At 45.6% G+C, this 16,795-nt stretch overlaps 1 protein-coding gene across 3 annotated transcripts in view; it reads left to right on the forward strand.

Moving 5' to 3' along the window:
* The window catches only part of RABGAP1 (RAB GTPase activating protein 1), an 885,283-nt gene that overhangs the window by 773,762 nt on the left and 94,726 nt on the right, over positions 1–16,795 (forward strand). For all 3 annotated transcript variants that reach the window (XM_069241548.1, XM_069241547.1, XM_069241549.1), the window contains one exon: positions 9,356–9,439. In XM_069241548.1, coding sequence (XP_069097649.1) covers positions 9,356–9,439 — 84 coding nt within the window. The remainder of the gene's footprint in view (positions 1–9,355; positions 9,440–16,795) is intronic.

The raw sequence follows: 16,795 nt of genomic DNA on the forward strand, positions 1-16,795 counted from the left end.
TAATCTATTTTCAGTGTATTAAGGAGAGCTTATACTATTAATGGGTTTTAGACTGATTAAAGGAAGTTTGAGTACAATGTTCCCAAACTAATTCCTCAGATCCCAAAATGAGTGCATGTTTAACACATCTACAAAGGCTCAATTTATATATTGAATACCATATTGTATAGAAATATTTTTAGCCGTAGACCTGTATAATTGGCAGTGCGTACCAAAATGCTTATTGAAATAGCTAGATTCACTTTTGGGAATAATTTTCTGTTAGATTATCACTACTTATTACCCGGAGTGTTGGCAGGGTCACCTCCCTTTTCCCCATGAAATGCAAATATAATGATGGGGTCTTTGGGGAAATGCTATTAGAATGGAGGCTTTGATAATCATAGGGATGTACAGATATGAATCCGCTCTATTGACAAGTCTTTTAATGTTTTAAGTACCACAGAAGAGAAATGACCCTTGAGGGTTTTATGTTTGCTAGTTCCATTTCCAATGGCAGTGTAAATCTCTCTGATTTATGTATCATTTATAACAGAAAGGGCCTCTCATTCAATTCTCTAGGCTCAAAGTTACCATTCAAGTAGAACATTTAACACCATTCTGTATAGCAAATTCATAAATGGAATGAGAAACTTACATCTGATAGACATCCTGATGCAGATTCCTTACTTTAGAATCCTCCACAAGCACAAGACTGGATCTAGAAAAAAAATTCCTCCATCAAGTCTGCGAGTCAGAAAAAGGCAACGCGCTGCTCTGTCCCAACATCGTTCACTTGATGTGACGTCGCCGAAGTCCTTATAACTTCCTCTTTGAGGCGCTGATGTCAGTTCCTCCTTTTCTGCGCTTGCAGCCTAGATCCAGTAACAGTTCATCTGGCCATTTTCAGCCTATTTCGGCGTTTTTAGCAAAGGAATAGTGTGCTTTTTTTCTGTCTGTTTTGAGTGTTCAAACCCTGTGGACAACAAATGCCTGCCACAAACTCCCACTCTCTTTATATGTGGTGCCTGGGTGAGCACCATGACTCTGTAGAATGCAAGGCCCAAGTCTACCCTGCGTTTCCCTCCCTTTCCCGGACCGATTCTGACGCAGATGCCTGAATATTGTGATTCTCTTCACACGATCCTTGGAAAATCACCTTCCCCTGGGGCACCTTTGGGCCCAAGGAGGTGCAAAGTGCCTTGACTTTGTCAACGCTGTCTGGTTCAGCCTCGGCTTCAGTTAGGCCTTCTGCTTCTAATGTCGAAGCCATTGCAGCACCAGTGCACAGCCCTTTGGGGTTTCCACCTTTGGTGCCTGTGTCAACTCTGGCGACGCTGATTAACATCATACCGCACTCCCTGTCTGATGTCGAGACATCGCCCTGTCGGTGCCAGTCGACATCTGATACGGTGTCAGTCATGCCAGTGGTCTTTGACATCCTCCTTCTGCTTTCTGTAGAGTCCCCTCATATTTGTCCTTCTGAGGGACATGATTTTGAGCTGCTGGGGAAGAGTTTGGGTGTCTGCCACCCATTTCTCATGCTGCTCAGCCTCCTACGGAGGACAGCTCGATGACTGACCTAGGGGGTGAGTAGTGGCTTGGACTCTTCCCCAGCCTCAGGACCACCCTGCTGCCCCCCCCTCCCGCTACTTCCCTCTGAGCCTTGCCACAGATGCAAGTTCCTCGCTGGCTGACATGCTGAGGCGGGCTACTGTGGTTTTGGATCGGACACTTCCCTCCATGGCATGGACTCCTGGTCCTCTGATTGATGTCCTCCATCAAGGCCGGACAGGGGTTGAGCTGGTGCTTCCTTATAGTGAAGCTCTGCATGACGTTTTGTTGGTGGCTTGGGTAAGCCTGGTACATGGGCCCCTGTTGTTCGGGCTATATCTCATAGGCACCGACCTGCCCCCAGTGATCAGCCCAGACTCCACAGGCATCACACTCCTCATAGTTTGGTGGTACAGGCTGCTCTGGCCTCCCATGATTTTGCCTCTCTTCCATATGTCCTGTCCGACAGAGATTCCAGGAGTCTTGTCTGCGCTCTTCTAATAAGTCTTGCATTCTTGGATGTTTTTCCCATTCATTGTGGGACTCATTGGCGCGCATCTTGCCACCGCTTTCGGAAGACATCCGGGACAACGTTGCCCCTCAGAGATGGCCAGCAGACAACTAGATTGATCATTTGCTATGGTGTAGATTCCACTGATTGTAAGGCTGGCTATGGCCTCTTCAGTTGCACTAAGTTGCCATACAGGCTTATGCACATCCAGATCTTCAGAGGCTGTTCAAGCCACTTTGATTGCCATGCCATTTGATGGCACCCATTTATTTGGCGCATCGGCTGATTCTGCTTTAAGGTGTTTTTGAGACATTTGGGGTGGAACAGCGAATTACCTCTGTTCCTCTCTGCCATGCCAGTTTCTCTTGTACTGGCTTGTAGGGGGGAAATTTGACTTTGCCTTTTCTCACGCATGAGCCATGCTTTGCCAGTGCTCGTGAGGTTCCTTCTTTCCTACACCTGTTCCACCTAATGGTGGCACCCGGTGGGGTGTTCCTGCCTTCTGCAGGTGTTATTCCTTCTTATACTGTCAATGACAGGTTATTGGTATTTTTGCCTTCCCTGCGGTGTATAATGCCTTGGGACCCTATGTGGGTTTTCATGCTTACCTCTTCAAGGCTACTTTCATAGTGGGTGTTTTTGCTAGCATTGTTCGGGTTCTCCGTTGCCTTGTTCCCTGTTCTATGTTAGGTGGCGTACATTATTATTATTTACTACTTGGCACAGAAGTGTTGGCTCTCCACTTGAGGTTTGTCGATGGCAGCTCTTCAGGTATTTTTGTTTTTTGGTTCTTGATCATCCCTGATATACAGGTCATTCAGTTTTCTTTACTCTGAAGAAGAGCTTGAGCTCAAGCATTGATACCTGCCTGGTGAGCATTCATATAAATATGCTGAGCCAGGATTGCCCAGCTTGTGAACTATTAGACCCTCATTTGAGAGTACAGAGTTCCACCCTCTGTAAAGTGTTATTTTTTTCTAACTTAAGTTATCATAAATTCATGAGATTTAGTATCGTTATAGGGGACTTTTGATATTGGCAAGTCCATGGTAGTCTCATATTATTTACCTTCTCATAGGAGAGTTTATTTAAAATACTCTTGTTATGGTTTTTATGTAGAAGTGTCTCATATACTTCTATGTGGTATTTGTGTGACTGTATACTTAATTTATGGGCGTTCATCTGCAGAATGATATTCCATTGATGGAATTATACAGCACTGAGGGTGTCTGTCTCATGACATTGCTTATGTTTAGTAGTAAATGTTTTCTACTTTTGCTACATTTAGTACATTATAAAACAGAAAGTAACCATCTTGTGGGCCTAAAGTAAGGAATCTGAGGCTAGATGTCTGTATCAGATGAACAAGTTACTTACCTTCAGTAATGCGTTAGCTGGTAGGGACAGCATCTAGCCTAAGGTTTCTAAGGACCCTCCCTGCTCTGCGAACTGAGACCTCTTTCGTCTCAAAGATTTTATTAGGGAAATTCATATCCTGAATTGAGAATTTAGTGATTATTTGACAATGGGTTGTCTTATATTTTAGGATACTGTTTTGATAGGCAGTTCCTATCTGTGGTTCCACATTTTGGGAACAGAAAATAGTCAGGGAAGAAACTGACATTGGAGAGGAGGTTATATGGACTCCATTGACCTCACATCTGGCGGGCGACATTAGTACGGGGTTGCGGGACGCCCTCTTCCGATGCACAGACGTGCGGGGAAAAACATATTCCAGATCCAGTCTTGTGCCTTGGGAGGATTCTAAAGTAAGGAATCTGCGGCTAGATTGTGTCTCTACCAGATAATGTGTTACAGATGGTAAGTAACATGTTTGTCAAGTTATAAATATGTAAACATGGCCAGTGATGATATTGATACATTTAAAAACAGAGGCTATTATGAGACTACACTTTGTCATGATAAACTCAGAGCCAGTCAGAATCATAGGCAGGATCTGCTGGTTAATAGAAATAAAAATGCATACATCTCTAAAAAAGTTGAAAGTTGTCACAGATGCCTTTTAACGTGATATTGCAACCAAGGTGGTGAGTTCTACCTGATTGTTAGCAAGCACTGTTCTGCACTGTTAAAGGTTCCTATTCTAAAGAATAATTTGCCAGTGAAAGCAAGTGTCTTACCCTTGCAAGCTGAAAATATTACCACTCTTGACACTAGGACTCTTTATGCCTACGAAAAACACAAGGACCTGGTTACATAATATTCATGTTTTAACTTGGGGGTACTAATGGTAAATTAATCTCTATAGGGTCATTCTTAAATTGCCAAACACGCGTGTTCCATGTCTTTTAGTGTCCCTTTGGACATCAGTAACTAGTGAGTGCTACACATCAGCTAAGTTTTAAAATCACTCAATACGATGGTGCTGTTAAGAGGCAATTTGAGTGATATCCTATTGCTATGCATTTTAATGAATTTCTTACCAATGACTATTCAGATTGCAAGCAAATCTGAATACCGGAGAGGTGGTAACTATGAGCTCAAGTTAAGGTAATTATAGTGGAGGTTATCATTCTGTTATGCACAATAAAACCAATAGCTTGAATTTTCATAAAGATTTATATTACTGTGTGGTCATTATTAGTAGGGTGTATGGATGTCAGTTATGGCCTTTTGTACAAAAATGTAACTAATTGATATATGTTCCTGCTTCTCTGTGTAGTTATATCCATTGCAATCACAAATGGGTACTTGAATAGAGCGTTGTAGTATTTGAAGCTTTTATTTTTGAATAACTGATGGTCATGACATTAAATCTATGCAGGGATATATGCTTATGGTAGGTTTATTAATACTGGAATTAACTTTTCCTGAGTGTACATTTTGTTTGTCCTGTTGGACAACTTAACCTGGGAACGTAACATCAAAATGTAGATGTTAATTTCAATCCCATGTGCACAGTGTCACTGTTGGAAGCAGAATTATTATGATTCAAGTATGATATGATATGTATTCATATGAAGCACTGTGCATCAGATGTGATATGCTCCATTTGGGGGAGACATCTGTACGTAATTCGTCCTGTGACTGTAAAACAGATCTTCAGTGCTGATCATGAAATCTTGAAGGAGCACAGTGAGGGTAAAATGTGTCTGTGAGGTTGTCACCCACTGCCTTTTTACACACATTCTTAGCACCTTGCATTCTTCACTGAACTACAATTCAAATTAATTTTATAATTGGGCACCTGATGGCTGTTGGCATTCGCGTGTGGAGAGGTTTGAAGGATTCACCAAACTGAAACAGAAATGTGCCTTAACAACTTTGCTGTCAGTTATTATCATATTTTCAAAGATGACCTGGTTAAAGATGCAGTAGGACACCCACTCCAAAATCAGAGTTTGAGTGACTAGTGGCACCTAGGTTTGCCAACTTTATTCAGGGTGCTTTACCAACTGAAAGTTTCAGCTGTTCAAGAGATGCAAGTTCCATAAATGGTTTACTTCATAAAACCTACTGTGGACTCTAATTCTCCCTGTAGGAACACTGACATTGTACGTAATTTGGAGCTGTTAATTGCTGAGTGAATCGCCCTATTCACTGATCACTGGTTTCCTCAGGTGACTATTGTTTCTGAGTAAGGAAACTTTTACTTTTAAAGTAAGCTATTTGAACCTCCAAAACCAACTTATCTGTGAGTTGGAAATCCAATTTCACTTTAGGGTGATGATTTTCTTTCCTTTTTTTGTGTTTTTTAGAACCCTGCTTTGTAGATGCTCAGCCACATGGGCTCAAACTCTTTGATAATCTAGAACAAACAGCAGATTTAGCATAGTGTCCTTGATAACAAACTAAAATTTTGCTGTGATTTCTGTTAAGAACTGCTGCAATACTACAATATCCAAGGCCAGAAAAAAATCAGACCACTTGCAATTTATGTCTCAGCATTGTTCATACCTTATTTGTGTTACAGTACGTAGCTGCTCATAAAACTCTTTGAGATTAAACCTGCTCTTGAACATATTTGTTTCATTGTTAACCCTTTGAACTGTCCTACGTTTACCAAACTATTTTTGGTTCTGAAATTATTGGTGTACATCGAATCTGTTTTTGTTTAATTGCTGTGTTGTACTCAGTTCAAGCTTACTCACTCAGTGTGAAGTATAGTTGACTGCTTGGCAAAGCTGCCTTTGGGTTGTTAAGTTTACAAAAAGCCAGTTGGAAAACAAAGGTGCATTATTCCCTGTGACACCAGTGATAAACAACAGTAACCAACAAAGATATAGCCTAGTAACCATTGATTTATCCAGGACTAATAGATTCTGTAATAGGATATCCCTAACCTGATTGACTGGGATAATTTGGGCCACTTGCAGGGATGTTCCAGCATTGAGGGCCAGTGTCTTCCTTGACAAATCAGGGCCTCTTTAGCATCAGAGTGTTTCTAGTCCTCAAGGTGTAAAATTGAAAAAAACTTTTTATGCTGTATTTCATTATTGGAACCGTTTTTTGCAAATTGCCAGAGTTACTGTAACCCCGTTGCTTAAAATGCTATCAAACATCTAGAATGAAACTAAGGTAAAGCAAGCTTTTGATGAAGCTTTAGGAAAGTACCCTCTTTCTGGCATGGTTACCCCCACTTTTTGCCTGTTGTCAGTATGTTTTTGACTGTGTGCACTGGGATCCTTCTAACCAGGAACCCAGTGAGTGTGCTCTCTCCCTTTAAACGTTGTTGCTTGGATCTCGGACACCCCACATTTGGCATACTGGTGCCCCCTTATAAAACACTAGTATATGGTACCTAGGTACCCAGGACACTGGGGCACCAGGGGTTCCCCATGGGCTGCAGCATGTATTATGCCATCCATGGGGAGCCCGTGCAAAGTGTATCTGCAGGCCTGCCATTGCAGCATGTGTGAAAGGGTGCATGCGCCCTTTTCACTACAGGTCACTGCACCAGGTTACTGTAAGTCACCCCTATGGTAGGCCCTCCTTGCCCAGAGGGCAGGGTGCTGGTACCTGTGTGTGGGGACACCCCTGCACTAGCAGAGATGCCCCCTCGAACTCCTGTTCAATTTTCCTGGTCTTCATTAGTGTGGGGATGCCATTTTATGTGCATACTGGACATGGATCATCACCTATGTCCAGATGCATAGTGGTAACTCAGAACCTGGTCATGTTTGGTATCAAACATGGCGGAATCAGACCTCACTACTGTTGCCAGTATTGGAAGTATGATTCCATGCACTCTGGGGGGCTCCTTAGATGACCCGCAGCATTGCTCCTACCAACTTTCTGGGGTTTTCCAGACAGACCAAACTGCTGCCACCCCTCAGACTGGTTTCTGCCCTCCTGCTGCTTGAACAGCTCAAGCCCAGGAAGGCAGAACAAAGGATTTTTTTTGGGTGTGGGAGGGAACACCCTCTCCCTTTGGAAATAGGTGTTACATGGCTTGGAAGGAGTACCCTCCCCAAGTCACTGGTATGCTTTAAAGGGCACATTTGGTGCCCTCCTTGCATAAACCAGTCTACACCAGTTTGGGGAACTCCAGTCCCTGCTCTGGCACGAAACTGGACACTGGAAAGGGGGTTGACCACTCCCGTGCCCATCACTCTTCCCTGCAATGCACAGCCCTCTGCGTGCTTCTCCTGCGACCTCTTCCCAGGTGTGCTGCTGGGCCTCTCTGCGACTTCTGGGCTCCTCGCCTGTGGGTTTTCTGTGGGTGCTGCTGCTTCTTCTTTGGACTCTCTATACTGCTCAGGGTTGCCTGGGACTCCTCCCGTAAGTTGAGCCCCCCCCTGGAACTTGCTGATCCCCGGTGTCGCATAGGTTCTCATTATCCTAATGAGGCTACTGGGTTTGGGTGGCAGAATCACATAGATTGTGGGGAACTAAGTATAATTCCACACCATGTGACGTGGAGCAGGGATGATTGTGGCAACCGGCCGCATGACAAGAAACTCCAGTACTTAACTTTGGGGTTTCCTTGTACCTCCAGCTCCCCTATACTGATTCCACTTCCTTGGGTGGGGAACCGATCTTCTCATGCCACTTTCTTAGTATTAGGTTTGGTCTTCCCTCAGGCCTTCATTATTGCCTATTGCTTTTCACTGTTTTCTATTACTTTTTTTTCCTTGTTACATACATGTCTTATATATGTACATAATACATATATAGTGTGTTTACTTATCTCCTATTGAAGAATTGCCTATCTAGTACTTGTGTCACTAAAATAAAGTACCTTTATTTTTGCAACACTGTGTGGTTCTTTTAGGTGTGTGAGTTCCATGTGACTACAGTGGTATTGCATGAGCTTTGCAAGTCTTCTAGAGAAGCCTTGGCTGCTCATCCACAGCTACCTCTAGAGATCCTGGCTTCTAGACACTGCCTACACTTTACTAATAAGGGTACACCTGGACCTGGTATAAAGTGATAATACCATAAATACTCACCACACACCAGGCCAGCTTCCTACATTAGCTAAGACAGCGCATGTCATTGTTGACTTATTTGGCTTTTTTTTTTATATACATCCAGGTCCAGCCTGCTTAGCCTCACTTCTTTTCCTGTTTGAAGCCATTTGTGGTTCCTTGATATTCTGAGTATTTGTGTTTCATGCCTATATTTGAATTTCCTGTATCAGAACGTTATATCCTTTACTTGTAAGTTTTCTTCAATATGCCACAGTGGCCGTTACATGATGAATCCCAAAGTTTACCAATCTACCAACAGTAAAGTCAAATGTGACTTAAAGGACTTTGGTTCACTTTCTGTTTTAGAACAGCTGAAATTTGTGGTTGTACAGAAGTTAATGTATAGTGCCTTGAAACTTGACCAACGTTTTCCCACTCCTATTTGTTCAGTGATGCTCCCATATTGTCAGTGGTTCCTATACTACAGGTAAACTTTTTGCCTCACAAGATTTAACTTAACTACCTGTCTCACTGCATCATCTGAAGTGCAACGGCTTCGCGGTTCTTGGTTTTATTTAAGAATGGTAGTATAACCAATTGCATTGTTATGGGAATGGAATTCCAAAAATCACTTTATTCACAGTGGTGATGCCACTAAAAAGCTTGTACCTAAAGGAAGTGTATGATCACTACTCACCCACAAACAACCTATTTGCATCATGGTGCCAGGGGTAGAGAATCATAACTTTTTCAGCAATAGGCTGAAGGTGTACCTTGTATCAAAAATATGGTTATTTGTTACAATGTATAAGACCATTCCTTTTCTTTGTTGTTTTTTTTAATGATTATTACTATGTGATCCGTGGCAGTTTGTGCGATATATCATTAACTGGCTGTAATTCCAAATACATTTATTAAAGTTGTATTTTTCCTGCAGCTCAAAGAAATGTGTCGTAGAGAACTAGACAAAGCAGAGTCAGAAATTAAGAAGAACAGCTCTATAATTGGTGACTATAAACAGGTATAGTATAAGTGTAATATGTACATATCTATATGAATGTACTTCAGATTTTTTTTTTTTACATGAAATATATTTTCAATTAAAATTCACATTAAATTTGTGATTACTAATTAGCAGTTATTTAGAGTTTGAGTAGGTTGGCACTATTAAAACAAATTGGAAATATTTCATAAAGCTTTGTAACTTATTGGAAACAATTTCAATCAAGTATTTAGCTGGATGATTAGAGTCATTGTAACATACAAATTTTCAGCCACTTTCGGACAGCATGCAGTAGAGTAGAATGTCGGTTTACTGGATTTGAAATTTGACAAACATTGACAATTGACTACAAGGTCTGCAACAGTTTGACTATGCATTGGATATACTGTGGTTAGTTGTGGAGCTATGGTTTTGTGTGTGTGTGTACTTGCATGCACATGCATAGCTAGTGGATTTGTAGGGTATATTTTTGTATTGCCCTTCCACAGTTTATTCCTCTTATCCTCTTATATTTGTTACCCTGTTAGAGGTCACTGTTCTCAGGCATATGATTATCTGATTGGTTCGGTTTGGAGTGATTTCCTGAATAGTGGAGTTTTAGCTACCCATGCCATGACTAACTGAAAGTTTTTGATCGACCATTTAAACTGAAGATCCCTCAGCTTTGAATATTCTCCAGGTGCCAGACTGGATCCAGAAACATTTTCCAGCAATGCTCCCACACAACACTAGGTGGGGCTGTTTGACTCCATACTGACTCTGGACCACCCCAGAAGTAATGAAGTAGAGTTACATGTTAGCACCACCCCTACACGCTGAGGTCAGATACTTTCTTTCCATGCCTTCAACACGGATCTGGAGCTTCCAAATTTGTTAATCTGCAGATGATTCATAAAAACAAAATTCAGTGTGCTCCAGAGCAGAATACCCTCCTAAAACAACAGGTTTCAAACAGGCTATGACTATAGAAAACTGATGTCTGTCACTGACCAGTACCAGGTGTTTGGCTTTGGAACACAACTCGAAGTAATGCGACAAGTGTGTCCTCATGTACCCTAAGGTGATCCTTGACCGAGACACAAAGCTGTACTTCGCACTACATAAGAAGTTGACCTTTGCAATATTCTATCTTCAGTCCACGGGTCGCTCATACAAGAGATCAGCCTTGCGGTTGAAGTACTCTGGTAAATCTAAATCGAAGTCCATACCAAAACATAATGTGAAGTGTGACTTAACCCCAACCCCATTACACCACACCATACTCGAGAAGAGAACACCAGACTGTCACAATGTCTTGTTGTTCTCTCTAAGGTTCCCAGGCACAGAGCCAATTTACAAACTAATCACATCAGTGACAACTGAGTAGATAGAGGCCTTCAACAAAGCCATGATGCAGTATATTGGATAGACTTGTAGGTGCAGATTCCTTACCTTAGAATTTCCCCCAGGTGTCAGACTGGATCCGGAGATTTTTCTTAGAGCAGTACCCTTGCACACTGTTAGGTGGCGTTGGTCGACTCTGCGTGCGTCGTGTCTGCCGTGATTTTGTCACAGTCGTATATAGGTACCACCTTGGTGCAATGACGTCAGTTTTTTCATTTCTGCGCCAGCCTACTCGCAGATTCGGGAAGAGCTGACCTCAGTCATTTTTTTTATTGACTTTGACCACTTTGTTGAGTTTTTGGACACTTTTTTTGGTGTGTCGAGAATGTAACGGAAGACTGGTTTCAAGCCGTGTGACTCATGTCACTGCATGATGTCAGTGATGGATCCGCACCTTGTGTGCTTGTGGTGCCTGGAGCGCGACCACAACCCGAAGTCGTGCTTCGAGTGTCAGGCCATGAACCAGAAGGCTTTGAGGGAGCGGTCCCTAAAGCCATGGCGGCCCGGCGCACAACTCCACATCGCTCCCAGTCTGGATCGAGAAGAAGGTCACAAGACCGCGGAGCCATCGCCACTATTCTTCGTCCCACTCGAAGTCCTCTGGACATTCGGGTCATAAGAAGAAGAAGCTGAAGAAAAACAAACGTTCTTTGACTTCGCCCCATCGCTCGGACGAAGCAACGCATGAAGAGCGTTGATTCTCTAGGCCTCCTCGGCAAAAGTGGATCTGCCAGGGTCCAGCAAGGTCCAGGAGGACTCAACCCACGGGGGAGTCCTAGAGGGACCCTCAGTAAGGCAGAGAGTCCACAGAAGAAGAGACAAGCCTCCACAGGAGACTCCACTGGAAGAGGAACCAGGAGTGGCAGAGGAGCCCACGCAGCACAACTGGAGAAGGGTCCCACACAGGAGAAGTATACAGTGGACTGTGAGTTGCAGGAAGGAGTGCTGGGGGCTGGGGCTACACAGAGCCTGACGATGCCTTGGAGGAGATGCCATCAAGCCTTGGTAGTTGTAAGAAACGCAGTGCACAGGAGTACGATCCTGCGTGGGAAAGCAAGGGCTTACTCTCCAGCATTGGTAGACAGCTTGCAGAGAGGACCAAGAGGACTACTCCGGACCACCACCTATGATGCAGGATCCACGCAGCTCAGGATGAGAGGAGATGCACGCAGCCGGTCGTCATTGCAGTTTGTGCTTGCGGATGCAGGGGTGTGACTCCTTCACTCAAAGGGAGATTCCTTCTTCCTTCTCGTGCAGACTGAAGACTAGCCACCCTCAGAGGATGCACAGCTGGGGAAATGTTGCAGAAGCTGAAGGAGCAGTGGAAACAATGTTGCAAGCAGAGTCTTTGTCATAGGTGCAGATTGTCAGTTCCTGGAGGGTCCAGTCGTGGTTCCAGTGGCTAGAAGTTGAAGTAGAGGTTGCACAGGAGTCCTGATGGAATCTTGCAAGCCAAATCTGAGGACTCACCCAAGAGAGAGACCCTAAGTAGCTCTGAAAGGGGTATTGGTCAGGAGGGGGCTTTGACGTCTACAGTGGTGGCTTCCGAATCACGATGTGGGTCAGAGGCAGATCCCTCTCCCATCCCTAGCCAGATCTCACAGTAGTGACAGATGTCACTTCTGGGATGGGGGGAGGCGGAGATCAGAGGAGTCTGGTCTCCAGCGGAGTCTGGGCACCACATCTGTCTTCTGGAGCTCAAGGCGATCAGGCTTGCATTTAAAGCATTCCTCCCTCTCTCCAAGGGAAAATGGTGCAGGGGTTCACAGACAACACCACTGCCATGTGGTACTGGAACAAGCAGGGCAGAGTAGGGTCATGGACCCTTTGTCAAGAGGCTCTGCACCTCTGGACATGGCTGGAATGTCAGGGCATATCCCTGGTGAGTCAACATCTAGTGGGCTCTCTGAGCGAGGCATGGGCGATCACGAAGGGCGTCTCCATCCGGTGGTGCAAGGTCTCTTTCAGCACTGGGGAGAGCCTTGGTTAGATTTGTTTGCCTTAGAAGAGAACGCGCAATGTCAGCTGTTTTGTGTGTTGGAGTTTCCAAGGCAGCATTTGCTTGCCGATGCCTTTCGTCTCGAGTGGAACTCAGGCCTCATTTACTCCTTCCCTCCAATACCACTTCTGCCCAGAGTTCTGAAGAAGATCAAGAACGACTGGGCCCAAGTCATTCTTGTGGCTCCAGAATGGGCACGAAGAGTATGGTATCCTGAGCTTCTGAGTATGGCAATCGATCAGTCTGCCCCTTCAGAAGGATCTTCTGTTACAGCAGCAGGGTACGGTTCTCCACCCAAACTTGTCCGGTCTCTGCCTCCTTGCATGGAGAATGAGCGGTGGCAGTTGACTACTTTCGACCTTCCGCCCAAAGTCTGCAATGCTATCTTGGCAGCTAGGCGTCCCTCCACCAAAGCGGTATATGCCTGTTGTTGGAAGAAATTTGTGTCATGGTGTACCAACAAATCTGTGGTTCCCCTTTGTACCTGTCTGCCATCTCTGCCTTCCTCAGACTGCCAGATCAACCATCCTTGTTCAGAGGCTCATTGGGAGGTTTCTTAAGGGACTCAGACACATGTTCCCACCTTCCCCATTCGTAATGCCTCTGTGGGATTTGATCCTGGTACCTGGTACTTACATACCTTATGTGTGCTCACAGAGTGAGTGAGCTTCAAGCTATCTGTCCATCCTGACAAAGTGGTGCTTCCTACCAGGGCCTCGTTCCTCCCTAAAGTGGTCACGCCCGTTCATGTAGGCCAATTCATCACTTTGCCTACTTTGTATGCACCCCCACATCCTTGTCATGAAGAGGAGAGACTCCACTGCCTGGATCCACAAAGAGCGTTGGTGTTCTACCTCAATCGTAGGAAAGACTTCTGGGTGGACAATCAACTCTTTGTTGGTTATGGGGGTGTGAAGTTAGGATGGGCTGTGCAGAAGCTTACCATCTCTCTGCATCAAGACGTGCAGTGCTTTGGCAAAAAAGCAACCCCCTGAGGGTGTGCATGCTCATTCCATGAGAGCAACTGTTGCAACTACTGCATTGGCACGCGGAGTTCCGGTCCTGGACATCCGCCAGGCAGCAACGTGCACACGTTCACAAAGCGCTGCCTCCTGGACAGTCAGGTCTGCAGAGACGGCTACATTGGCCATTCGGTCCTGCAGGACTCTTCAGTCTGATCTTGGTTCGCAGCCCACCACAGAGTATCGCTTGGGTATCTATTCTAAGGTAAGGAATCTGCAACTAGAAGTCTCTATCAGATGAACAAGTTACTTAGCTTTGGTAACAGATTATCTGGTTGGGACATATTCTAGTTGTAGATTCCTTACCGACCCACCCACCCATCCTTCCTGCTTGTGAACTGATTTCTAGGGATAGGGACTCCCTTTTCAGGGCACTAGTTTTGACACACCAGTATCAGTGTTCTTAATGGCGCCGCACTACTGGTGTGGAAAGTCGTGAAAAGAAACTGATGTTAGTGCACCAGGGTGGAATCTATATACGACGCAACGTCATCACTGCAAACGTGACACCAATGACGCACGTGGTGTCGACCAACGCCACCTGATGGCGTGCAAGGGTACCGCTCAAAGAAAAATCTCCAGATCCAGTCTTACACCTGGGGGAGATTCTAAGGTAAAGAATCTGCAACTATAATATGTCTCTACCAGATAATTCATTACCGAATGTAAGTAATTTGTGCTTTGGCACACTTCTGGCTACCTTTGGTGCTCCTTCAGGCCCCAAGAAGCCATAGGGACCTCCAGTCGGGTTCCTGCCAGCAGATCTTTCACCGGTGCTGTCTTACCCTTTAGGACTTATTCCAGACCATACCGACTACAGTACGTATGGCTACTGTGGCTCCAAGACCAGTTGGGCCGTACCTCATTGACGTCACCGGTGCTGGAAGAGAATCTGGCATGGATTCCTACATCTGACCCTGCACTCACTTAAGCCCAATCTCTACTCATGTTGCCTTACGAAATTACTAAAGTGCAACCAGTTGTCATACAGCATGAGTCTGTATCAATACCTCTTCCAGGGCCGACTCACCAGCAGATGCTCCATTCTATTTTTGGCTCTGATGCTGAACAAGGAACGCAGCTAGAAGGAGATGATGGTGATCTCACCTCTCATTATGACAATGACAATTTTTCACTTGGATGACGCCAGTGTGCTTTATACCTCTCCTGACATGGGTTTGGAATCGTCACTTGGACAACCATTTGAAGCAAGTTCCTCGATTTCTTCCTTTCTTTCTTTCTTTCTTTCTTTCTTTCTTTCTTTCTTTCTTTCTTTCTTTCCCATGCCTCAGAGAGCCTGGTGGTTCATGCTCCAACTAGCAAAGTGAGCATCAATTCATACCCTACAACCCTTCAACATAGGGAGTCCAAGAGGATTAAGGCGTTAGGAAAACAAATGTTCTCTTTGGCTCGCCAGGTGGAATATTTCTTGTGATTAGATGAATGGGTGTTAAACCAATTAGCAATCAATGTTTTTCCCCCATTGTGCTGCTCTGTAATAACATCTTCTGCACTATTTGCATCAGGTACACGTAGAGCAGTTTATTCTGATGGATACAACTACCTGTGGATTCCTCACCTGATGAATACTCCCATGGCGCCAGCATTCAACGGAAATCTTCTTACTAGTCTCTGCACGTCGACGAGGACGTCACTCTAGCCCACGCGACGCCGTCTGACGTCATACAGGCAATAAGAGGTCCTCGCCGACGTGCCGATGACAGTTCCCTTTTTTCCGTGCATTCGAAACGGTTATCTTCGAGGGAGCTACTGTTACCTTCGTGGTTACAGTGTATTGTCTGCTGCGTAGTCTTCTCTGCGGTAATAATGTCTCAGAGGAAGTCGGGTTTCAAGCCCTGTCGAGAGTGTGGGGGCAAGATGTCAGTTACAGATCCTCACTCCGACTGTCTATGGTGTTTGAGCTCCGACCACGACGCCTCGACTTGCGATTCATGTCAACACATGAATCCGAAGGCCCTCAAAGAGCGTGAGGCCAAGTTATTCATGGCAAAGTCAAAGAAGAAGGAGAAACATCATAAGAAGTCTTCTTCGCCAAGGTCTCACCGGCGTCATCGAGACTCCCCGCGCCGTAGAGACTCACGACGTCATTCCAGCAAGGAGTCTCGTTCGAGGTCACCTTCGGCTCGGCGTCGGAGGACTTGGGAGGTCAGCCCCACGGTCACGCCGCATCCATCGACGCCGTTGCCCTCTCCGGCGTCACCGACTTCGCCTGGTCAGGCGTCAGTGATTGAGGTGGTGCAGCCTCTTGTGTTTTCTCCGGCGTCGCAGACGTCGAGGCCGGCGTCGGGGTCGCCCTCGATCCAGGCACCCCAGTATCCGGCTTTTCCCACTCCTGGAGCCGATAGTACAGCGTTTCTTAATGCGATGTATACCATCTTTCAGCAGATGGCTCCAGGAGCTGCTCCGGCTGGTCCTTCGGGGCCCTTGGCCTTTTCGTTGGGTGATCCTGCGCCTCTTCGGTCGGCACCCTTTATGCCCTTTCTCCCTTTTGGGAATGTGGGCTCGGCGCCGGTGCCGGCGTCGGTGGCCGCTCCGGTGGCTTCGGATGTTTCGGCCCCGGAGGTTGCCCTTCCGTCGAAGTCAGGATTTTGCCCTGTGACTCCGGTTGGTCCATCGGCTCCAAGACCTCGTCCTCCGGCTCCTACCTCGGCGCCGAAGCTGCCTGTGGCGCCGGACGCGGCGTCAGATGCTTCTGGAGATCGGCACCGTTCTTCGACGTCGGCGGAGGCCATGTCGACTCCGTGTATCGAGGAGAGACTTCATTCGAGGAGGCGTGCTCTCCGTCTTTTAGAAGAGCAGGAGTACCAGCGAGTCTTAGAGGAGGGAGAGATTGAGGACTCTGGAGACGGACTACATGGTCTGGATACAGCCAGTGGGCTGGACACTTCCCCTGAGTGGGACCTTTCATCTCCAGGGGAATATACGGAGGAGGCTGCTTCCTTTCATGCT

This window comes from Pleurodeles waltl, chromosome 6, assembly GCF_031143425.1.
Source record: "Pleurodeles waltl isolate 20211129_DDA chromosome 6, aPleWal1.hap1.20221129, whole genome shotgun sequence".
Taxonomy (NCBI): Eukaryota; Metazoa; Chordata; class Amphibia; order Caudata; family Salamandridae; genus Pleurodeles; species Pleurodeles waltl.